This window comes from Lacerta agilis, chromosome 13, assembly GCF_009819535.1.
Source record: "Lacerta agilis isolate rLacAgi1 chromosome 13, rLacAgi1.pri, whole genome shotgun sequence".
Classification (NCBI taxonomy): Eukaryota; Metazoa; Chordata; class Lepidosauria; order Squamata; family Lacertidae; genus Lacerta; species Lacerta agilis.
The window spans coordinates 41346496-41372071 of record NC_046324.1 but is presented as its reverse complement, the minus strand read 5'-3'; the positions used below and the strand labels follow the sequence as shown (position 1 = coordinate 41372071).

General features: G+C 43.0%; 1 protein-coding gene across 6 annotated transcripts in view; it reads left to right on the top strand.

Moving 5' to 3' along the window:
* The window catches only part of TRRAP (transformation/transcription domain associated protein), a 175689-nt gene that overhangs the window by 76382 nt on the left and 73731 nt on the right, over positions 1–25576 (top strand). For all 6 annotated transcript variants that reach the window (XM_033166488.1, XM_033166487.1, XM_033166486.1 and 3 more), the window contains 7 exons: positions 6196–6342; positions 6563–6765; positions 9591–9712; positions 11328–11541; positions 23061–23240; positions 24283–24429; positions 24696–24815. In XM_033166488.1, coding sequence (XP_033022379.1) covers positions 6196–6342; positions 6563–6765; positions 9591–9712; positions 11328–11541; positions 23061–23240; positions 24283–24429; positions 24696–24815 — 1133 coding nt within the window. The remainder of the gene's footprint in view (positions 1–6195; positions 6343–6562; positions 6766–9590; positions 9713–11327; positions 11542–23060; positions 23241–24282; positions 24430–24695; positions 24816–25576) is intronic.

The following is a 25576-nucleotide window of genomic DNA, read 5'->3' as shown; positions in this document are numbered from 1 at the left end:
AATAGCTAAGAGAGATAAAAGATTGTTCATGTATGCAACAACTGCCGCAAGAACATTGCTTGCCCAAAAATGGAAATTACAGGAATTACCAACGATTGATGAGTGGCAGACGAAGATGGCGGAATATGCTGAACTTGCAAAACTGACTGGCAGGGTCAGAAACCAGGATGACTCGAGGTTTCAAAAAGATTGGAGTAATTTTGTGGAGTACCTAAGATTGAATAGAGGAAGTTTGAAGACACTGGTAGGATTGGAATAAACCTTTGACAGAGACTAATATGGAGGAATAAAATAACTGTGCGATAAGATTGGACTACAAAACCGACTGACGTGGGGGAGGGAAGTCAAACTCGGCGGAGTTATGGGATATAATTTGTATTAGATGTTGAATTAATTGGTTGTATATTTGAAAAATAATAATAAAAATTTATTATAAAAAAAAAAAATCTTTAAGAGATTTGCTTCACCGCCCTATCCCAAAAGAAGAAAAACGGACTTCTGGGCGGTTTGGACATTCCTTTTAAATCATGACTCAGGATGTAATTATGTGTTACCTTAATTGATGTTTTTATAATTTTATAAATAGGGGGTGATGTTTTATGTTGTAAATTTACTGCTTAGTCTGTTACTTTAAAGTCCTTTCGAAGTTCTAAGTAGAAAGGCTAAGTATATATATGTTGTTTGGAAAATTGTGCACAATGGGCCAATGGCCGTAATAATATCTATCTATCTATCTATCTATCTATCTATCTATCTATCTATCTATCTATCTATCTAAGAGATTTGCTACTTACATTAATTACAAGAACCCAATTTGATAGCAATTGTAAAAACTGATAGATTTTATTTTAAGCATGGGTTTTGTTAGCATTCATGTTCTTACATTTTTAAAAATGTTGTCTTTTCCTGCAAGAAGCTCAGGGTAGTTTACCTAGTACTCCTCCATTTTATCATCACAGAAACAATCTGTGCTAGGTTAGATGGAATGTGTGTGTGTGTCACAAAAATTACCTGATGTGTTTCATGGCTGAGTGAGGTTTTGAATGTGGATCTGGCCCTAGCATGGCACTCTGACCCTCAGGGTTGGAAAATGCTGCCCTCCAGATGTTGCTGGACTCCAGATCCCATCAACTTCATCCAGTATGGCCATTGATCAGGGAAGATTCATGTTGCAATCCAATAATATCTGGGGAGTACCATGTTGGCTACACCTGCTCTGCCTAATAGGCAGTGTTTTTGGCCACTGCTAATTTTCTTGTTTAGATATGCCTGCAGTTTCAGTAGATAGCCAGTGTCCGAAGTTGGTTAGAGTATGGTGTTAACAACACCAAGGTCTCGGGTTTGATCCCCATATGGGTTGTCTGCATGTTCCTGCATTGCAGGGGGGTTGGACTAGAGATTATACTTGAGGTACCTTCCAACTCTATAATTCTATGGTTCTTAGATTAATTTTGCTTCTAGGGTTGTCTCTGGTTTCTATAAAGGTGGGGGACAAGCTGCCCTCACGTCTGCCTTTATGAACAAATGGTGCCATAGTACGATAAACTAAAAAGGAAGAGATAAGCTGCCACCCACACATTGAATATTGCAATCTGACACTTAATGGATCATAAGTGGCTATTGAAATGTGGCTAGAGCATTCATGATCCTCTAGCAGATGGCTCAAGAAAAATAATGAAAGCAGATATTGGAATAGGCTTCTCCTTGGGAATCTGTGTTTTTTTATGAATGAAGCCATCAAGTGTTAATGAATGAAATATTTATTCTGCCCAGCTGCTTAATAGCTTCAAACATATTCATGTCAAAGACAGTTTAAGCTTTTTGACCTGCTTTATGTTCCTTTTGAACTGTTCAAACCTGCCCCCTCCAGAGCCTCTCCACCAAGGCCACCTCTGCTTTTAAAAATGAATTCTTTCCAATATGCTCATCTTGCCTTGGCATGGCTGACAAGATCCATTTTCTCTTGTAGGAGTGTGGTCTCCTTCTTCAATCCCCCCCCCCCCATCGCTTCTATAATGTATTTACAAAACCCATGATTGATAAGCCAGGACAATGGTTTGAGTGTAATGTGCAGGTCTCTGGCAACGATTGGCTGCTCTTCTCTCGCTGCCATTGGTTGAGCAGCTCTGATGCTTTACAGGGGCAGGGCAGGCAGAAGGACCCAAGGAGGTAGATGGACCAAGAGCCCTAGGGATAGCCAACCTGATGCCCTCTAGGTTTTAGGGCCACCACTCCCTTACCATCTGCCATGCTGGCCATTGGAGTCTTATGACCTCTGAAGGGCACTAGGTTGTTTAATTCTGGAATTGTGGAAGAGCAGACTTTAGAAGGCAGCTGGCCAGTAGATGCAGGATTGCTAGGAGAATGGAGCTGGAAAGGTTTTAGTGGTTCCAGAGCCCAGAGGAATGATGACAAGAGGAGAAGACTAAGCAAGTTGGAGGAGTCACAAAGGAGGAGATCATATTGGAGAGTGAGTGGGCAGGGAGAAGTGCTTCACGTGACCAAGAGCTACAAAAGTAATAAAGGCTAAAATCCACACATTGGGTCAAAATAACCAACACAATCTTTAGCTTCATCCCCCTAGTTTGTTTCAAAAGCACTACAGTCATACCAGTGTGGTGTAGTGGTTAAGAGCGGTAGTCTCGTAATCTGGTGAACCGGGTTCGCGTCTCCGCTCCTCCACATGCAGCTGCTGGGTGACCTTTGCGCTAGTCACACTTCTTTGAAGTCTCTCAGCCTCACCTCACAGAGTGTTTGTTGTGGGGGAGGAAGGGAAAGGAGAATGTTAGCTGCTTTGAGACTCCTTCGGGTAGTGAAAAGTGGGATATCAAATCCAAACTCCTCCTCCTCCTCCTCCTCCTCCTCCTCCTCCTCCTCCTCCTCCTCTTCTTCTTCTTCTTCTTCTTCTTCTTCTTCTTCTTCTGTCGGAATACGTTTCACGGATCCGCCATGGATTCATATTTATTTGGTTATTTAATGAGGTTTTTCGAGATCTATTTTTTGTATAACTACGCGCAAAAGCGAAAGTGAAAGCATGAATGAATAGTGTGGTTCATTTAGGAGATTAATCCGCCTTTATTTTATAGTTCCGGTCATGTTCAAAGTTGTTAATGAGCGTTAAACTTGCTTCCCGCCTTTTTGGAGGGCAGCAACAGTGATTTTATTGGTTGAGGCATTGATGATGATGTCACGTTAGTTCCCTAATAAAAGGCAGAGGCACCCCCGCTTAGGCACGTTCACGTTCACGTTCACGTTCAGTTTTGGGTTAGGCACACTCGTGCATTTTTTCCATTTTGCTTTAGTTGGGTTTTAGTTGAAGTCAAGTTTAGTTTAAGGGATTAGGAGCGGGCTGGATGGGTTGGATGGGTTTTTCTTTTAGTTAGAGTTAGATCGCGGAAGATCATTTCGGTTTAGCCTTAGTTAGGTTTTCTTTAGGTTTAGCCTAGGGTTAGAATTGCGGAAGATATTTCGGTTTTAGTTTTATTTAGCTAGCCTCGCGGAAGATCGGGCGCGCAGGGACTTTAAGCTTAGGAGAACTTAGTTTAGGGGACGAGCCTACGCGGGTTCTGCCGAAGCCACTAAAGATACAACCGGTGTCTGTCTTCCTTTGGGGAAATAGGGGGAGTAAAGTAAAATTATGTTTTTCATTTAACTGGTCCATCTATTCAGAGTCAGGGTATATTTATTTTCACGAGGCAACTTTTCACTAAGAAGGCAACTAGGAACTCACAAACCTTCGGAGTCATCAATTGGCTTACTCAACTTCCTTCAGATTGTGAGGCTTGGCCGGCGACCGTGCTCAAAAGCACGCGGAACGCTGGCCGCTTTCCCCGCAACTGGTACCTCGTGCATAACCAGTCCAAGGCCGTGCACGAGGAGCTCCAGCACCCAAACCCCGACATTCTTCTTCGTGTTGTGTTTGGTGTGGGTTACGAACACACCAAACCCGGAAGTACCGGAACGGGTTACTTCCGGGTTCAGTGGTTTGCGCATGCACAGACGCGTCAAATTACACCACGTGCATGCGCAGAAGCGTCGAATCGCGTCGCGCACATGCGCAGATGCGGCACTTCAAGTTACGTGTTGCTCATGTTGCAAATAGGGCTCTGGAACGGATCCTGTTCGCAAGCAGAGGTACCGCTGTATTCAAACTAATAAGCTTATATGTTGGCCGCAAGTTGCACACGATCGCCAGACCTATTCTGTTCCTTTGTTTTCCAGTACAATAGACTTGTTTCAGAGACAATGCTGAATGTATTCTGTTCATCCTTTGCATCCGCAATAAGCTTCTCCTCTTTCATTCACATATTAACTTTTTGATTAAACAAGCAGGGGGTGGGTTTCCCTTTTGTCTCTTGTCAAAGTGCCTGAGCGGGTGGCACGGATGTGTTGTGAAATGATTAAACAATTTGGCAAGTTGGGTCTATCCTCAGCTTGCCACAGAATTGCTTCTGTCAATAAACGCGGGCCTGGAATTGCAATGGCTTGGAGAGCTGGCTGCTTTAAATGGCAAATGTCCTTCACTATCCTAGCCTGTGATCTGGGTAGACAGATGTAATTTCACTTTGGGAATTGCCTATTTGTCAGGTGTCAGGTTGTGCTGTAGAACACACTAACCAAGAAAGATACTTCTTATCATTTGTCCAGAACACTCCAAGGTTATAGAGCCTAGTGTTGTTGTCCCCACCCCCCCAGGTAGTACACAATGTTACTGAGGACACCAAACCCCCAGCAAGTCCATAAGCAAAGTGCATACCCTTATAAGATGCAAAATGACAAGCGTTCTTTATTGAGAGGGAGGCAGGAGCCTGAGGCGTAGGGGGAAATAAGCAGAATAAGTTATTTAATCTCTTGGCTACCAAAATTGGAGTGTCTAAATCATTTGGGGGATTTCTGCAGAATTACTGAGTTATGGCTTGATAGCAAGAGCCTTGGAGATTAAGTGGCTGGGTTTTGACAGCGGAAGCGTTTGGCCTGCCGCAGGTGTGAGGGCAGGAGGTGCCCTGTAGATAGCAGTCTGGCTGTTTTGCATTCAGTAGAGCCTCGTCAGTTGTCAGATGCAAGACCTACCCTGGGAAATGTTCAGAAGTCATTTGAACGTTCACAGAGAGCGCTTGGCTTGTTTCTACTGGTAATTTCTTGGTCAAACATTTTGCTGTATACTGTACTGAACAATATTCCACCGTTCATTGATTGGGCTGGGGGATCTTGTTATATACCGGTCTACAGGTTGGGTTGTATCCAACCAAGTTCTACTCTGAGCAGGCTCCGTTAAATTAATGGACCTGTGTTAGTCATGGACATTAATTTCAGCCGGTCCACTCTGGGTAGGACCAGGATTGGTTACATTCAGATGAAAATGATTTTACTAGGCATTCGGCTTAATAAACTGTGGTTAAAAGAGTAGGAATGGGCAAGTGAGATTTGAACTAGCCATGGGACCAGGATTGGTTACATTCAGATGAAAATGACTTCACTAGGCATTCGGCTTAATAAACTGTGGTTAAAAGAGTAGGAATGGGCAAGTGAGATTTGAACTAGCCATGGGAATGGGATGTGGAGCCATGGGAAAGATAGCATCTCATGAAGGGATGGGATGCTGGGATGGGAGCAGTCATTTTCCTCCAGTACAAGGGAGCTCCAATCCCTATATTAGACTGCCTACAGACTAGGCAGTAGTTGTTGGGTTGAATGGGGAGAAATGAATTTAGCGAGGATAGAGGAATATATGTTTTTATAGTGTAACACCAGTTAAGGTTCGGTGTGGGTGAAGTCGGCTTTGATGCGAAGTAGACAGCGGAGGAGACTTTGGAAAGGAGCTGAACCAATATTGAGCCATTTGACTGTCCAGTCCGTAACTCTGTTAGAGAGGAGTCACTCATTGGAAGGAAAGATGGTTGCCAGAACTCACCCACCCTGTTAAAATTTATATCAGGCATAGGCAAACTTGCCCAGCCAGATGTTTTGGGACTGCAACTCCCATGATCCCTAGCTAACAGGACCAGTGTTCAGGGCTGATGGGAATTGTAGTTGGGCCGAGTTTGCCTATGCCTGGTTTATATCTTTGAACTGCTCCTCCACAGTAAAAAGCAATGCTTGATTGCCTTGTTCAAAGTAGGACATCCACAAATGTCCCCCCCCTTAATTATTATTATCTTCATTAATGTATGGGTTTTGTGTGTGTACGTGTTTCAGGTACCTTAATGATTTTGAAGTCTGCATGCAGCAACAATCCCAGCTACATAGACAGATTGATTTCAGTCTTCATGCGATCTCTCCAGAAGATGGTGAGGGAACACTTAAACCAACAGTCCCAGGCAGGGGCAGCAGAAGCAAACACAGGTAATAGCTTGCAACTCCCTGTTAGCAAGGCTAAGCTGAGTGTTACAGTAATGTTTTTCCTTAATACTGTATAGGGATTGGACTGGGTTTTGAAGGCTTTCCGTTTCAAAGTGTGCCCAAAACTAGGGAAGATTCAGACATGGTTTCCAACCAAAAAACCCTAAATAATCATGTACGTTATCAAATAATGTGTGGGGCTCAATTCTGATTCTCTCTGCAGCTGGTACAAGTGAATTGGTCATGCTGAGCTTGGACTTGGTGAAAACCCGCCTTGCTGTGATGAGCATGGAAATGAGGAAAAACTTCATCCAAGCTATTCTGACATCCCTCATTGAGAAGTCAAACGATGCCAAAATCCTCCGCGCTGTCGTCAAGATTGTGGAAGAATGGGTGAAGAACAACTCTCCAATGGCTGCCAACCAGGTAATCTAAAGAAAGCCTCCTGTAGAAAGAGCAAAAGAAACTTCCTACTGTAGCTTTGTCTTGTTAGATGTTGGCTCACCTAATTTGACAGTCAACATGTTGTAGTAGTTGAAGTTCCAGATGAGGTTTCAAATGCCACGCCAGACACAAAACTCACTTGGTGTCTTCAGTCCAATTAACCTCACCATTCCGAGCTCCGTGGAGAAAGGGAAGCATAAAATTGTAACACATTTTATTTATTTACTAATTTATTTATATATTGCTTTTTAGGCAGACCTACCCAAGCAGTTTGCTGAAGAATATTATACAACAATAGACACCATTTTTTAAAATGTAACAATAAAAGGAAAATACAAATTGTTTGTTTAGAAGAAGCTATTGTTTCTGCTTCTTCAGTCCCCTCAGGGCAAGAGACACCCCTGTAGTGGCAGTTGGTGGAAGGAAGGGCCACTCTGGGAACTAGGTGGTGGCAATTCCCCAATTTTCTTTATTTTCCCCTCCCCCTCAGGGCAAGATGGCCTAGTGGTGGGAGTTAAAATAAAACATTGAAAGTTGAATGAACACAGTTCCTTACTAGGCGGGGTAGGGAACCGTTGACCCTCCAGATGTTGCTAGACTACAGCACCCACCGTCCCTGACCATTGGCCTGACTGGCAGAGAGTGATGGGAGTTGTGATCCAAGGCATCCGGAGAGCTACAGGTTCCCTGCCCTTGTAATAGGGTTTGCTTTTCATTGCATGTTCCTATCGACCCTAGGATAACATGTCATGCTTCTTTAATGCTGCATTTTACAGTATTTATTTGGAAGAGGGATAGATAGCATAATGGACCCCAGTAGCCACTACTTGTGCTCTTCCTGTTTGGGTTTTCTCTGTTTAGGTCCAGGGAATGCTCCAAAGTGGTGGCATCAAGGGATTACAAACACACACACACACACACACACACACACACCTTGTGCTGTAATGTTGCTCACATTCTCTTTCTTTTGTGTGTACAAGGGGAATTTTGTATCAACTATCACACCCATTTTTGAGTGACTCCACAAGCAAAGCAGTTCTGAGATTTTGTGGCTGTCAAGGATGGCTCAAAGCCAATCCTGCTGTATAATTCTCCCTGTAACGATTTGGCTGACGTTTTACATTAATCCTGCAGTTGATAAGTAGGCAAGAACATAGTTATCCACACATTTTGCAGTATGTAAGCCCTGTAGTTTTTCACTCTTAAAAAAATTCAAACTCCCCCCAAAATCTCTAAATCTTGCTGTAGCTTTCTTCATATCCTTTGCTCTTTGCATTTTGGACTTAAATTGTAGTGGTTTTAATGCTTCAATCTTATTTATTGTATTACTTATTTTACTTCTTTCCTTTTTTAAAAGAAAAAACTGTTTTGTTGTGTGTTTCCCTTTAATCTTTTTGCTGCAGGGCAAAATGTAAATAAGTGTGAAAGCAGTGTTTTATGTAGTCTTGAGGTTTATCGACATAGTGCATGGCTGTAAAAGTCAAAAGTAAATTAGTTGTATACTCAGTGACGTCTTGACAGGAGAAGGGAGTAAAGAAACCAACTAGGGTGAAGCAGAACAACGTTTAATCCACACAGTAGGAACCCCAGTGCACACCTGACCCTGCAGTACAGAGCCTCCAGTCTCCATCTCACGGAGTCAATCTAAGAGGATACAATGGTCAGTGGCATCAAAAGCCACAGAGAGATTGAAAAGATGGATAACTTTTAATTGCACTCATTGGATGTCAGGCGTGGGTCAGCGATAAAAAGAATAAAGCGCTCAATGTCCATGAAGTTAACTCATTATTCAAAGAAATGAAACAGCTCAGTCATAGCGGTCACACAATCCTTCCCAGTAGGTCTTGCCCCTATGAAGCAGTTGCAAGGCCTGAAGGTCCTCACCTTCCCACCGTTCTCTTAAGGCTCCTCTCTCAGTTCCTTCCCCAGCAGCCTGTGGCTCTGTCATTGAGTTTCTTGTTGCTCCACCCTCTTCAGTTCTTTCTGTGTTCTGGGAGACCAGAGGGGAGGCAAACTGGTCGCAGCAGGATGGGGAGGCTTCCTGGCTTCTTCAGCACCCAGCCTCCACTCTGCCTCTTGCACCCCCCCCCTTCTGCCTCCTCTGCTTCTTCTGAGTCCGGACTTCTCTCTGCCACAGTCTCTTCCTGCTCACTAGACCCTGTTGCTTCTTCAGCTTCCAATACCTCCTCCCATTCTGCTCCCTCTAACCACTCAGCATCATCCCACCACCAATCCCCTGGCTCTGAGCCTTCCCCTGGGGGTTCCCTGGCTGGTGGCTCCCTCTGCATCCAGCTAGTTCGTGACATTGGGTTGCTGGTGGGTATCCCATAAGTTCCCACACACCCCATAATTTTCTTTTGCGCTTCTGCAAAACCCGGGGTACCCTTGTGCTTGCTGGTCTCTGCCAGTTGTGTGTAAATAGTGTCGTTTTGGCTATGTAAGCAATGGTATGCACAGTCTGAATATCGGAAATAGGGGAAGGGCTGTAGCTCAGCGGTAGAGCATCAACTTTGCATCTAAAATGTTCCAGATTCAACCCCCAGCATCTCCAGGTAAAGCTGGGAGAAACTGCCTGAAATCGTAGATAGCTGCTGCCAGTCAGGGTAGACAATACTGATCTGAATCAGTGTAAGGTAGCTTCCTATGTTTCTAAAGAGAGGGAAAGATGTAATTGCAACTATGTCTGCATGCTAGGACCGACACATGGAAATCACATTTAGTCCATAGTGTTTTGAGGATGCCAGCGCTCCATAATTTCAAAGGCAAAGTGAAAAACTAATTGCTTTCTTCTTTTTCTTTTCAAACAGACACCTACGCTCCGAGAGAAGTCCATTTTGCTAGTAAAAATGATGACCTACATTGAAAAACGTTTTCCAGAAGACCTTGAATTAAATGCCCAGTTTTTAGACCTTGTTAACTATGTCTATAGGTAATTATAGCAATTAATCAACTGGTTCAGCTTACTGGTTCATAATTTGGGCCATGTATGACCTTAATAACATACCATCAATCTCTTAAAGCTAATCTAGATGAGTTTTTAGGTGGCGGGCGGGTTAAAGTAACTATTCTCCAAGGTTTCATAGAATTTCCTTGTTCATACCTTCAAATCCTAGGTCAGTCTGCATTTTCTTTGCTAGGTGAAATCAATATATACTGTGGCACATGTTAAATGCACTAATCACTGCCAAATTACACGGTGTTCCACAAATAATCAGGGATTGCAAGAGTTCAGATTTTTATTTTATTTTATAATAAAATGTAATTAAATTGGGTTTTTTTGTAATTGGTTAAATCCAAAACTCTTCCCTATAAAGCATGTGAACATACTTATTTATTATTGGATTTATATCCCACCTTTTCTCCAAGGAGCTCTGGGTCCATTTACATGCAGAGCACATCCTCTACCAGCAAGCTATTACCCACCCATATTCCTATATTCTTGTTTGTCCATGTGTATATTACAGAAGCAAGACCTAGGAAGTTCTCCCTAGGGTGTGTCTTCGCCTCTGAGAGCATAGTCTCTGTAGGTCAGAGCTTTCCAAACTTTTCATGTTGGTGACACACTTCTTAGACATGCATCATTTTGCCACACAGTGCTTCAGTTTTGCATCTTTTCACGACACAGCAATTCAGTTCTAGTAGCAAACTGGAGGTTCAGCTAACCCCTTTTCAGCCCCGGAAGGAGCGTTTGCGTGACACACTTACATACTGCAGCCAACACAGTAATGCATAGGTAGGCAACTTAAGACCTGGGGGCCAGATCTGGCCCAATCGCCTTCTAAATCTGGCCTGCGGACGGTCCGGGAATCAGTGTGTTTTTACATGAGTAGGATGTGTGCTTTTATTTAAAATGCATCTCTGGGTTATTTGTGGGGCATAGGAATTCATTCATTCCCCCCCCCCCCCGCTGTATAGTCCAGCTCCCCACAAGGTCTGAGGGACAGTGGACCGGCCCCCTGCTGAAAAAGTTTGCTGGCCCCTGTACTAACGTGTCATGACACACAGTTTGGAAACCTCCGCTCTACATATTTGTAAGTTCTGCTGCAGTTGACCCTGCAAGTGCCGAGTGCAAACTTTCATATGTTTAAAAGGGCACCGGCTTGTTCAGAGGCTTCTGAGCAGGTTCAACTGAAAGCACATAGAAACAAACCCCTTTCAAATCTTTTTGCTCAGTGAGTTAAGGCCTGAGACAAGCCTTGACACTTCACCTGTGGGGACATTGGGGTGGATAGGGCTTAGCCCTGTACCGCTTTAAACCTTGCATGTTCGGGAGAATGGTTGAAGAAGAGTTTTGTCCACCTGCAGTGTTGGAAATAGGGCTGAGAAGTATTCTGGGATGCCCCCAGCGCCTTCCAATGTCCTTAAAATGTATGTCGGCAACACAGAAGCAAAGCACACACTCCAGAAAAAGATGGATTCTCCTACCGTCTGATTTCCTTCATGCAAACTCATCCCGTGATTCGTGCCCCTCTACCTTTGTCACAAAAAATCCCCCTATCTCTGCTTTGCAAGTTCTTTATTTTTAAATGCTGCTTTTCCCCTAGGGATGAAAACCTTTCGGGCAGCGAGCTTACTGCTAAACTTGAACCAGCCTTCCTTTCGGGACTCCGCTGTGCTCAGCCGCTCATCAGAGCCAAATTTTTCGAGGTTTTTGACAACTCCATGAAGCGCCGTGTCTATGAGCGCCTGCTTTATATCACCTGTTCTCAAAACTGGGAAGCCATGGGAAGCCACTTTTGGATCAAGCAGTGTATTGAGGTAGGAGTGTGTGTGTGTGTGTGTGTGTGTGTGTGTGGTGTGAATGTTTGTAGCGTTATAAATGCATGTGGTCTGCCCAACATCTTGAATATCATTCAGGTTATATTTACCAGTGGGGAGTAGATCACATCCGCTTAATATGATCTTTCAGTTGGCTTTTTGTTTGTGTTTTGCACAGTAATGTGATCCACCTCTCTCTTGCCGTGTTGGGTCTTGAGCATCAGTAATTACTGCCCACCTTCAAATCATTTTTGGAAAAGCCTTAAATAGCAATGTTCTTATTTGAGTCTTTTCGCTTCCCAGGTCTGTTCTTCAAAAAAAGAATTCATGGAGGGAGGATATGTATATTTGTTGGTGGTGTGGAATGTGGAGTTTGATTATGTGATGCATCAAAGGCAGTGTTTCACTGGCAAGGAATTTAATTTCGGTTTGTTTTGATTGCTGCTATGGGAAATGCTCTTTTTATAAGCAGATTCCAAAAGTGTGACCTCTGTAAGTTTTCAGCTGCAAGGTGTCAAAATCCATTTCCGCTTCTGCGGAGACCAAGTGGTACTTAGGCACTGTTTTCGTAAGTGATGGCTGATTGCTCCCTGTAATATTGAACTTGGGCAAGATGTGCTGGTGGGGCGTGCCATCCGCAAGCAAGAGGGAAGTATCTGCATGCTTGACGGAACCCCAATTTTTTTTTAAAGAAGAGTGGTTGAGAGCACTTTATTTTTTTTTTTGCAAATTCTTTTTATTTTCATCAAAAGAAATAAACACTCACAAGTCATCATACAAATGTTCACAATGTTACATAAACTCCGCCGAGTTTTTTGGACTTCCTTCCTTCTTTACTCTGGTTTTCTAATTTTTCATCTTTCACTCGCTTTACCTTCTTTTATACATGTTTTGTTTTCTTGTTGTAGTTATATCTCTTACCATATTTTCCCTCTGCTGCAAGATTTCTTTCATACCTGTAAATGCCTTCAGATTTTATATTCTTTCATATAGTTTATAAATTTACTCCACTCCATTTGAAACCTCTGATCTCTTTGCTCTCTTATTTTTCCAGTTAATTTCGCCAATTCTGCATATTCTAATAATTTCCTTTTCCAATCATCTATTGTAGGTACTTCTTTTACTTTCCAATTTTGTGCCAGTAACATTCGTGCCGCAGTGGTGGCATATAAAAAGAATTTTTGGTCTTCCTTTTTAATCTCCTCCCCTACTAAGCCAATTAGGAAGGCTTCCGGTTTTTTAATGAATGTATATTTTAGTATTTTCTTTAGTTCATTATAGATTGTTTCCCAAAACTTTTTAACCTTTTCACATGTCCACCACATGTGGTAAAATTCTCCATCTTTCGTTTCACATTTCCAACATTTTTTATCATGCTTCCTGTACATTTTTGCTAATCTTACCGGCGTTAAGTACCATCGGTACATCATTTTCATGATGTTTTCTTTTAAAGTTATGCAGGCTGTAAATTTCATATGCTCTTTCCAAAGTTTTTCCCACATTTCCAATTGTATGTTATGACCCACATCCATAGCCCATTTCACCATTACCTCCTTCACTTCTTCATCCTTTGTATACCATTCTAGGAAATAGTTATACATTTTTGAGAGTAATTTCTCCTTTCCTTCTAATATTTCCATCTGGAATTTCGATTTTCTGATGTCAAAACCACCTCTTCTTTTATCCTCATTGAATAGATTAAACACCTGGTGGTACTGGATCCACCCAGTCAAGTTTCCTGCCACCTGGTCATACGATTTTATTTTCCACCCTTTTTCTGTTTCAATTAATAAATCCTCATAAGTTATCCAATTTTCTTCTTCTGTATAATTTTTTTTTATTGTCAATATCTCTGTTGGGGACAACCATCTAGGTGTTTTCCTTTCTACCAAATCTTTATGCCTTTGCCACACCTCATACAGTGGTTTTCTGAATACATGTGCCAGAAATTCTTTATGAACTCTCACTTTGTCCTGCCAGAGGTAGGCATGCCATCCATATCTGTTGTTGAAGCCTTCCAGGTCTAACAACTCTTTATCTTTCAACACTATCCATTCTTTTAACCAAATCATACACGCAGATTCATAATAAATTTTTATATCTGGCAGTCCAAACCCTCCTCTCTCTTTTTTATCTATCAATAATTTGTGTTTAATCCTCGGGCGTTTGCCCTGCCAGATAAATTTTGACAATTTTTTCTGCCATTCTTTTAACTGGCTTGTTCCCTTAATAACTGGTACCATTTGAAAGAGAAATAAGAGTTTTGGTAGAACCATCATTTTAACACTTGCTATTCTTCCCCACAGTGATAGGTTTAATTTGTTCCAAATTTCTAAATCCTTTTTAATTTCTTTCCATGTTGGGTCATAATTATCACTAAATAAATTTATATTTTTTGGAGACAACCAGATTCCCAGATATTTTACCTTTTTAACGATCAAAATGCCATATTTTTCTTGTATTTCTTCAATTTCCTTTTTATCTAGGTTTTTAACCAGTATCTTTGTTTTCCCTTTATTTAGCTTAAAGCCAGCTATCTTTCCGAACTCCTCCATCACTTCTAACACTTTCCCCAGACTTTGTGTTGGTTCCTCCAGTGTCACCACCATATCATCCGCGAATGCTTTCACTTTAAATTCTCTTTTACCGATCTTAATTCCCTTAATATTTCTTGTATCCCTTATCTTATTTGCTAAAATTTCCAAAACGATGATAAATAAGAGCGGTGATATCGGGCAACCCTGTCTTGTGCCTTTTGTTATCCCAAACTTGTCTGTTAGTGTGCCATTGATCACCAATTTTGCCGTTTGTTCTTTGTAAATGGCCAATATCCCATTCATGAATTCAGCTCCCACCTCCATCTTTCTTAAAGTCTTTATCATAAACTGCCATGATACATTGTCGAATGCCTTTTCGGCATCGACAAAGACCAAGGCTGCTTTCTTGTCTATTTTTAGATCCAGATATTCAATTAGATCGACAATTGTTCTGATGTTGTTTTTCATTTGGCGTCCAGGGAGGAACCCCATTTGATCTTTATGAATTATTGTGTTTAAGACTTTTTTCAACCTCCCTGCCAATATGTCTGTAAATAATTTATAATCTAAATTCAATAATGAGATCGGCCGATAATTTTTCACATTCAACAAATCTGTGCCTTGTTTGGGGATCAACGTCACAAATGCCTCTTTCCAGGAGTCCGGAACCTTTCCACTGGTTAAGATCTTATTCATCACTTCCAATAATCTTGGTATTAGTTGCGGTGCCAAATCTTTATAATATTTAGCTGAAAGGCCGTCCGGGCCTGGGGCTTTCCCCCCTTTTAATTTCTGTATTGCACATTTCAATTCTTCCTCTGTAATTGGGGCATTTAGTTGTTCTTGGTCTTCTCTTGAGATTTTCTTTGGTTTATTCTCTTCTAGGTATGAGTCCATTTCTTCTTCCTTCTCTTGCTCCCTCTGGTATAAGTTCTTATAAAACTCCTGAAAAGCGTTTCTGATTTCTTTTGGATTATCTGTCACAACTTCTTCTTTTTTAATTTTATTTATTATGTTCTGCTCTTGTCTTTTTTTAAGCTGCCATGCTAATAATTTTCCTGATTTATTTGCATGTTCGAAATTCTTTTGCCGCAGCCATTTTAACTTCCATTCGATCTCCTGGTTTATCAATGTATCAAATTGATTTTTTAGTCCTTTAATACGCTGTTTCAGTTCCTCATTTCCTGGTTTTACAATTAATTGCCTTTCTTTGTCTTCTAGGTCTTTTAGAATCTCTTCCTTCTTCTTTTCTCTTTCTTTCCTTCTTCTAATTTCCTGCGCAATCATAAAGCCCCTTATCACCGCCTTACTAGCATCCCAAACTATATTCAAATCTGTTCCTTTATTTGCGTTTAATTCAAAATAATCATTTATTACATTCTTTGCTTTTTCTACCACTTTTTCATCATTAAATAAGCTCTCATTCATTCTCCATTTACTCTTGGCACCTTCTCCCTTCAACTCCATGTATATGGCATTGTGATCTGATAAGGTTCTCGGCTGGATCTCTATTTTGTTAACTCTTGACATCACTCCTTTGGTAACCCAGATGTAATCTATTCTTCCTGAACTTTGATTGGGCTGTGAAAAGTGTGTATATTGTTTTGTTATTGGGTGTTTTGCTCTCCATGTGTCTATTAGGCTTAGATTATTTACCAATGTGAAGAAGGTCTTTGGTAGTTTGCCTTCTGCACCCAAACTTCTTGATGTTCTATCAATCGTTGGAGTCACTACCCCATTCAGATCTCCCATTAAGATTTGTTTTTGATCAGCATATTCCAACAATATTTCTTCAAGTTTTTTATAAAATTTAGCTTTCTTATTATTTGGGGCGTATACTCCTACTAATTGTATTTTTTCTCCCTGCCATATTATTTGCACAATTATTACTCTTCCTTCTTCATCTTTATAAACCAGTTTGGGTTCCAGCTTTTGTTTTACATAAAAAACCACCCCTCGTTTTTTCTTTTTGTCTGCTGTCACGAAATCTAAGCCTAATTTTTTATTTATCAAAATTCTTCTGTGTTTTCTAGAAATATGGGTTTCTTGCAGACATATAACATCCAACTTTTGTTTATTCAAAACATGCTCAACTTTATTTCTTTTGCATTTATTATTTAAACCATTTATATTCCATGACTGAAGCTTTAAAATCATATCTCCTTTCCGAGTTTCTTGTCCTTTAGGTCTTTTTGTTTATACTTCTTAGGTGTTGATGTTCTCCGGATCCTCTTTCTCCTGTATTTCTTCCTCTTCTCCCTCTTCACTTTCTTGACCACTTCCTTCTCCTTCTCCTTCTTCTTCCTCCTCCTCTTCTTCTACTCCTCCTGTTGCTCCTTCCTCCGTCGTTCCTTCTACTGCTTCTCTCGCCTTCTTTTCCTTCTTATCCTCCTCCAGTCCCAGCTCTTTCGGATACCGTCTTGTAAACTTCTTTAGTTCTTGCAGACTCTTAATCTTAAATCTCTTGTTTTTAAAGTAGAAGGTAAGTCCCTCAGGGAATTCCCATCGGAAACTTATCCCTTTTTTCCTCAGAATTCCTACCAATGTTTGATACGGCTCTCTCCTTTTCAAAAATCTTGTGGGGATTTCTTTATGTATAATTATTTCCCTTCCTCCTATTATTAGCTTCTGAGAATAGCTTAGTTTCAAAATTTCATTCTTAATATCCATCGAGTTAAACATTACCAAGCAATCCCCTGGTAGTTTTCTCGCTCTTGCTTTCGCTGACTTTACCCCAATCCTGAAAGCATTTGAAATAGAGTATTCCACAATTTCTTCTTTGGTATTTAACCATCTGGCTAGTTCAATCACTATTTTTTTCCTTATATTTTCATTGGCTTCCACCGGAATCCCGCGAAATTTAAGATTAAGCTGTTTTTGCCTAAGTTCTAACATAGCAATATTGTCCAGCATTTCTTCCTGGACCCTGTTCAGGTCTCCTATGTCTTCTTTTACTTTTTCTGTTTCTTTCTTTGATTGTTTAACTTCTTTCTGGACTCTCTTTACTGAACTTTCTATTGTCTTAGATTTAATGGATAAATCTTTTAATTGTTCTGACAACTCTCCTACTACTTTCTCAAATTTCTGATCCATTGACTCTTGCAAGTCTACAATTTTTTTTTCAATATTCTGTTCACTTTGTCTTATCTCTTTTTTAATTTCTGATAATAGATTTTCCCATTCCTTTCCTTCCTCTTGTTTTGAAGGTCTTCTATCACCTGGTGTTGCACTCCCTTTAACTCCCTTCATTTTAATTCCTAATTTAAACTTCTGCTATTATTTTTTCAACCACCAGGGGGCTCTAGTCTCACTTCTCTATTATTTTCACCTTGCAACCTAATTTGAGCCTATAGGTGGCGCCAAATAACCTATGGAGAGCGTCTAACAAACATTTAGTCCAGCAGTCCCTTCACTTTACTTTCGATTTCTTTGTTCACCAGCTTCCCGAAGCTTCCCAAAGTTACTTTCAATTTCCTTGTTTCAGACCTGTCCCTTTCTTCGCCACTTTGTAAACGCTAATAAGTCTGCAAGCCACCCAAACAGTTTTTCCCAGTAACAGTCGGTTTAAGGAGATTGTCCTTAAAAAGACGAAAGTCCACCTGCAAAGTAAAAACCCCCCCTCCCTCCCTAAAAGCTCCCCAAAAGCTCAGTCCAGCAGTCCAGCAGTCCGGCAGTTTATGTTCTCCGTTCTTCTCCGCAGTTCTCTTGAATCCCTCTGCGATGGTCAAGCGATGTTTGTAATCCAAGGGGTCGTTACCCCTAAACTTTAAATCAGCCCAACGCAGAAGTAAATTATAATCCACAGGGTCGATACCCCTAAATTCTTTTCCTCGTCTGCCAGATCAGTCTTCTCACGCCTGCCGGTTTAATCTTCTCGTTCTTTTAGAGAGGGGGGGAAACTATATGTTTTCAATGTCTCAAAGGGCCTCAACAAAGCAGATTCGGGGCTCTGTAAAGTTCTCATAAATCAGAAACAGCCTTTCCTTTCCGTGCCGCCAGCTCCTTCTCCTCTCGCTTACACTGTCCCGTTTACTAACACCGCGGCAAGCCTCCATTCGCTAATACAGCGGCTTTCCCCCCCATGAGATCTTTTGGTTTCTGCTTCCTCTAAGTTCTCTCTTATTCTTTTATTTCAACTTTCCGATCAGTCCGGTACGTTGCCTTCCCGGGTGATCAGTCCAAAAAATATTTACTCACTTCACAGGTACGTCGATTCTTTGTTCGCCTTGCACAGTCATGCCCAGCGCCATTTTTACGCCAAAGTAAGGACGGACTCCCTTTTTGCGTCTCTTACTCCCATTCAAGATTCTATCCGTGCCAATTCTTCAGATGCAGGCAGCTCCGATCTTTCTCGCTGTCCCGCTCTTCTTTATTTCTTAATCTTTTAAATTGGAAGCGGGCTGCTTTCATCCGGATCTCGAGGCTTTGCGCCGCCGAGGGGGGTGCGATGTTCCCGTTTCGCGTCCGCTTCTCACCCTTTCCCCCAAAGTTTATGCTCAAACCTTGGGTTTCGGGGTGCAGCAAATGACGCTGCCGGGTGCCTTGACCCTCAAGGTAACCCCCCTTGAGGTGACCGGGTCCGCTTTAGCCTTTGCGCGACCCCTTTTTCCCCCTCAGTACGCTCGGATCTCCCAAGAGGGAAATTCCGCGATCCGACGATGGCTGCAGCTCCACCGGAAGTCCCGGTTGAGAGCACTTTAAAATCAGAAAGAAGCTGCACCTTCATAGGTGAGGTTAATTGAATTTACACATTTTCAGTAGGAAATTATACATACCCTACTAAAGTCCCAAAGTGATTTACAATCAAAGTAAAGAATACAAAAAAACCCACAAAATTATAATCGGAATCATAGTATTGTATCACTGGTGCTGCCCAAAGGCCTGGGAAAACTAAGACAACAATGCATTTGCCTTGTGCTGAAACAGTGTTGTTGTTTTTTGTAATTAACTTTGGTTTTTTTTTCTTGTAATCAAACTGTATATAAATTTTATGATAAGGGGGGGAAAAAACGAAAAAACAAATACATCCTATTTGTTTCCTATCCATGAACTGGTGAGATTCTGTATGAACTTCAGTAAATGTTGATAAGTTGACGAATGTGCTTATGGCAGCACAAATGAAAGCAGGTAGTCACCTGCTAGTCATTTGTCATCGTTCATGAGTGTAACCTGAAAATCTTTGAGATTATGTAGATGCACGTAGGATCGTCCTTGTTCTCTTGCGATAGTTGACAACCTCCACCTTTCATATATTCACTGCAGTAAATGCATCTGTGTTGAACAATGAAGGATAAATCAAGTTAATAAGGCGAGAGCTCAGAAGCTAAGAGGAATACAAAGCACTTTCTGATTGAAGATGAAATAATGTGGATTCAATACATAACCTAAATGCTTGCTGTGTGAATACTAAACAATTACTTAAACACTAAACAAGAGAACTAAATGGGAAGCAATTACTTTAATGTAGCAAGCTACCCCCTACCCCTCAAAATAATTAGTGCTCATAACCACCGGGGGGGGGGTAAGCGGGGAATAGCCAGGCACGTAAAAGAATTATGTGTTTTAGCTTTTCATTCCAGCTGCTGTTCAACTACTTTTTTTTGGGGGGGGGGAGAAGAAGTATGGTTGCGTTTTAGGTGCGAGAGAGAGAACTGATCTGGCCATCCTGATCATATCCTCCTTTTGTTGGTTCAGTCATTTTTATATTCTGCCCTTCCTCTCATAGGGAGCACAGGGCAGCTTACAATAAAAATAATCCAAGGACAGTTTTAAAGAGGCCTTAACATCCCTTAAGGCCAGAGTTTTCCTTCTCCTAGGTAAAGGTAAAGGGATCCCTGACCATCAGGTCCAGTTGTGTCCGACTCAGGGGTTGCGGCGCTCATCTCTCTCTATAGGCCGAGGAAGCCGGTGTTTGTCCTCAGACAGTTTCCGGGTCATGTGGCCAGCATGACAAAGCCGCTTCTGGCGAAACCAGAGCAGCACACGGAAACGCCATTTACCTTCCCGCCGGAGCGGTACCTATTCATCTACTTGCACTTTGACGTGCTTTCGAAATGCTAGGTGGGCAGGAGCAGGGACCGAGCAACGGGAGCGCACCCGGTGGCAGGGATTCGAACCGCCAACCTTCTGATCAGCAAGCCCTAGACTCTGTGGTTTAACCCACAGCGCCACCCGGCTCCCTTCTCCCTTCTCCTAGAACCTCCTTAAACCTCCGCTGCCTTGCGGCTATACTCACTGGTGAGAGAGGCTTTGAGACTAACCCCTGAGAAATAATTTTTTATCTGCTGCCTTGTGGGACGACTCAGGGATAAGAAAAGGCCAAGGAATAAACCCTACACAAACCCAGAGTGGAATCCCTAGCACAGTTGGATGACGCCTTGTACGCCTCCTCCTGGCAACTTCTGCAGCCAAGCTGGTGCCAAAGGTACTGTTCTGCTTCCCTTTGGACCACAGCAGCGAGGTCTAGTTGTCTGGGCAGCCTAGGGCTTCCACATATACTAGCCTTCAGTCAGAAGGGCAGTCAAAACTTTGCTTTTTAATCGTGCCTTTGAGCTGCCCTAGATGTTATGCTGCTGGAGGAGAGTCTTGAGTGTCCCATGGACTGCAAAAAGATCAAACTTATCCATCCTTAAAGAAATCAGCCCTGAGTGCTCACTGGAAGGACAGATCCTGAAGTTGAGGCTCCAGTACTTTGGCCACCTCATGAGAAGAGAAGACTCCCTAGAAAAGACCCTGATGTTGGGAAAGATGGAGGGCACAAGGAGAAGGGGACGACAGAGGATGAGATGGTTGGACAGTGTTCTCAAAGCGACTAGCATGAGTTTGGCCAAACTCCAGGAGGCCAAACTCCGGAAGTCAGGAATGCCTGGTGTGTTCTGGTACATGGGGTCACGAAGAGTCGGACACGACTGAACAACAACAACAACAACAACAACAACAACAACAGATGTTTTGAATGCCGTGTTACCGGCTACTGCCATCTTGTGCTCTTTTGTGCTTCCTTAAGGAGGAAGAACATGATATAAATGATTTCAAACAACTAAAAATAAACAACTGCCTAAGCGAGTGAATTGAAAAACGGAAGCAGATGCTTCCAATCCCCTCCTTGCAGCTGCACCAGGGGAGGGCAGGGTCACACACGTCATTTCTGGCATTAGCCTACATCTGAACCAATCCAGTAAGTTTCATGGCTTCCCAATGGAATCTGCTTGCAGGAATAGGCAGCATTCATGCGATGAGTTCTGCTGATAGCAAGAACATAAGAGCCCTGCTCAGTCAGGCCAAAGGCCCATCTCGTCCACAATTCTGTTCTCAAAGTGGCAAACTAGATACCTGCGGAATGCTTGCAAGCAAGACCTAAGTATAACAGCTCCCCCCCCCACTTGTGATTCCCAGCAGATGGTATTCATTGACATAATGCCTCCAGTAGCATGATAGCCTTTCATAGCTTTGCCCTCCATGAATTTATCTAGTAGTCTTTTAAAGCCATTCTGGTCAGTGGCCGTCGCTCCCTCTAGTGAGAACAAATTCCATACTAACGCACTTTGTGACATCCCCTTTTTTGGTCCTAAATATTCCCTAAACTCAACTGGTCTAGGCAAGGAACGTAAAACTCCCCTCCTGGATATGGGTTGCCTAGACTGGCATGGAATGTCCTGGGAGAGGCAAACGCCTGATTGGTTCTTAGCCAGGATTTGCAAACCCTGGGCAAGATGGGAAATGTGGTTTTATCATTCCTGCAGATGTGTCACTAAACCGTGATTAAAGCCAGCAAAGGAAAGGGAGACTTTGGCCCAGAGGGAATGGGAGGTTGCCTGTAGCCTACTCCCAGTCACCTTGGCCATGAGAAGAGTTCTGCACAAGGGCGCTTACTTACAAGTGGTAATAAAATGAACATGCAGGAGTTCTTTGGTATGTTAGTCTCAAAAAACAGATACCGTGTTTCTCATAAAATAAGACGTCCCTATAAAATAAGCCATGGCAGGATTTTCAAGCATTAACGAAATGTAAGACGTACCCCGAAAATAAGCCGTAGTGCTGGGCGCAGTTCTGGAGGGCGCCAAGGAAGAGGCGAGGCTGCCTGCACCTTAAAACCTCCTTCCTGCTGGAGGAGCCGCCCTCCAGTTGCTGCCCATCTTCTTTACCGCAGCGCCACACCGAGCGGAACACCCAGCAGTGCCGCACGGAGCGCTCCGAGCCAGCGGCCTGGCCTCCGCCTGCTAGCTCGGCGCCTGGAGCCGGCTGCTGCTGCAGCGCCGAGCATAATGCCCGGCGGAGCGCCATGAGCCAGTGGCCTCGCCTCCGCCTGGCCTTGCCCCCGCCTGCCAGCTCGGTGCCCGGAACCAGCTGCTGCAGCGCAGAGCGTAACGCCCGGCAGCGCTGCGCGGATCGCCCTGAGCCAGCGGCCTCCCCTCCGCCTGGCCTTGCCTCCGCCCGCCAGCTCGGTGCCCAGAACCGGCTGCTGCTAGAGCGCCGCGTGGGATGCCGAGCAGCGCCGCGTGGAGCGCCCCGAGCCAGCGGCCTCACCTCCGCTTGGCTCGGCCGAGATCTGCCGGCACGGCACCAACAACCGGCTGCAGCTGTGAGAGGGACGCCTAGCAGTGCCACGTGGAGCCCCAAGCCAGCGGGACCCAGCAGAGAACCCAAGAGGTTAAACTATTGGGATAGTTAAACTAAATTACTCCTCCCCCCCCCCCAAAAAATACTTGCCATTGTACCGGTATTTGAATTTCCTTTGTGTTAAAAGAAAAAAACAAGTTTAGCAAAGAACATACATAAGCTGTGCAGTCTTGGCAGCCTGCACCCACATTTAGTACTTCTCATGGCTCTCACTTGGTCTGTTTATAAATCTGTGGTAATAAAAATAAGACATCCCCTGAAAATAAGCCGTAGTGGGGTTTTTTGAGGGAAAATAAATATAAGACGGTGTCTTATTTTCGGAGAAACACGGCAGTTTCATGACCGTTTTTCAAACATATTTAGCTCTTGCTGGCTGTATGCGAAAGAAACACCACAATCGGGACCAGCTGCCAAGGTGCCATGCTGCCATCCATCACAAATGTCATCAACCTAGCTGACAGCCACGACCGGGCAGCATTTGCTATGGTGACCCACGTCAAGCAGGAGCCTCGTGAAAGAGAAAACAGTGAATCTAAGGAAGAGGTAACTTGGCTTTCATATTGCAATATGCCTTTTTTTGCCTTCGTTTAAAAATATTCCATTTAACACATGAGCCCGTCTCACTCCGAGTTTATTTTGCTCAGTACTGTCTCTTCTGACTCACAGTCACTCTAATAGCCTTGGGCAGGAATCTTTCTGAGCCCTGGTCATTTTCATTTGGGATTGAACCTGGGACCTTCTGCATGCAAAACCCTCTGAGCTATTACCCCCTCCCCTGAAGGAACAGCCCTTTCCCACCTAGAGCAAAAGTCATGACCCCATCAACCCTATACCAATTCCTATCTACTATGACTGGCCTCTGCTCTCCAAGGGCTCAGGCAATTACTTTTCCCCAGCCCTGGCACTCGAGATTCTTTTACCCAGAAATGACGACAATTGAACCGGGGGAATCTACTGCTTGTAAAGCCTCTGCTTACCACTTAGCTACGGGCCTTCCCAAAATAAATGTCAAAATATTTATTTCAAAGAAAGAAGGAGGGGGGCTTCTCCTCCTTTCTTTCTTTGGAACTAAACAAGTTGGCTTCAAAGCCCATGCTTTGATTGACCTATTCGTTGGAGGCCATGATTGCTGGTTCATAGGACTAAGCAAGCCAGTGTTCTTGGAAAGCAAAACATCTCTGCAGAAGCCCCCTTCCACCTCTGCCAGCTGTGCAGGAGGAGGAAAGGGAAGTTTGCTGTGGGTCAACTGTGTAATTTTAGGTCTGTGGCTTTCCAAAAGTCATTGGATTCAAACCCTTATGAGCCCCAGCCAAAATTGCCAGTGGGTAGGGATGGTTGGAGCTGTTGTCCTGTAGCATCAGTTGGACCACAGGTTAGCCAGCCTTGCTCTAAACCATGATTTAAAGTTTACATTCCAGCTCTCTTTGAAATTGACTTCAAAAGAGGTTTTGTCCTGCAGCATCATTGCTCAGCCAACACGGGTCTGAAGTCATGTATTTGTTCCACGTGTTGAGATCTATCTTTCTTTGTACTTTAGTGTCTCTTTATATCATCTCAGACCTCATGTCTTTTTTCTTCTTTTTAGGATGTGGAGATAGACATTGAGTTGGCTCCAGGTGATCAGACTAGCACACCCAAAACCAAAGAGCTTTCTGAAAAGGACATCGGCAACCAGTTGCACATGCTAACCAACCGGCACGATAAATTTCTCGACTCTCTTCGAGAAGTGAAGGTTGGTCCTTTGCTAGATGCCTTGGGTTGTTCATTAGGAAAAGTGGTGCATACCCATTTAAAATTAGTTAATAACCGTGCATAGGATTACGTGGTGTTTGTCACAGTATTGCTGCAGTAGTTCCATAGCTGTGCTGCGGAATAAGACTATGAGGTATGAATTGCTGGTCTTAATGTATAGAGTCATGGCCTGTGTGGGGTGGGGAGGCAGGCGAAGGAAGCTCCTACATCATTCAATATGCCTAACTGTATTGATTTTATTTCAAGACTGGAGCCCTGCTAAGTGCCTTTGTGCAGCTGTGCCATATTTCGACGCCCTTAGCTGAAAGGACCTGGATCCAGCTGTTCTCCAGATTGTGGAAAATCCTATCGGATAGACAGCAACATGTGAGTGTGACTTTTTTATTATTATTACCACAACAGCACATTTTGAGAAAAGGTGTGGGAAAAAATCTGAAACATTTTTAAATGGTTATTTTTTTGTCGCCTCTCATACTGTATATTGCAAATGCAGAAAGCATGTAAAACTTGGGAGGAATTACCATATTTTTCGCTCCATAGAACGCACCGGACCATAGGGCGCACCTCATTTTTAGAGGAGGAAACAAGGAAAAAAAATATTTTTCTGGTTTTCCTCCTCTAAAAGCCCTTTTTTGTGTTTTTTTGGTTTTTTTTTGAGGATCAGCTAAAAGTTTTGCAGCTTTTTTGCAAAGGGAAAAGCCCTGGCTTTTTTGAGGATCAGCTAAAAGTTTTGCAGCTGTTTTTGCAAAGGCAAAAGGCTTTTTTTAGGATCAGCTAAAAGTTTTGCAGCTTTTTTTGCAAAGGGAAAAGCCCTGGGTTTTTTTCCCCGAGGATCAGCTAGGTTTTGCAGCTTTTTTTTTTTGCAAAGGGGGAAAAGCAAAGCTCCTTTTGCAAAGGGGGAAAAGCAAAGAGGAAAAGCCCCATTTTTATGAGGTTTAACTCACATTTCTGAAAAATCTTAAGGAAAGGGAGCCATTTCTACAGTTTCCAGACAGATAATCTAATCAGCCAGTCACATGTCCTGGGGAAGCAAACAACCTCCCTCTGCAGCACATTCAACAAAGGAGGGCGGGGCTGAAAGGGAGCCAGGACTCTTATCTCTCTCCCAATCTCTTGCTGATCAGCTG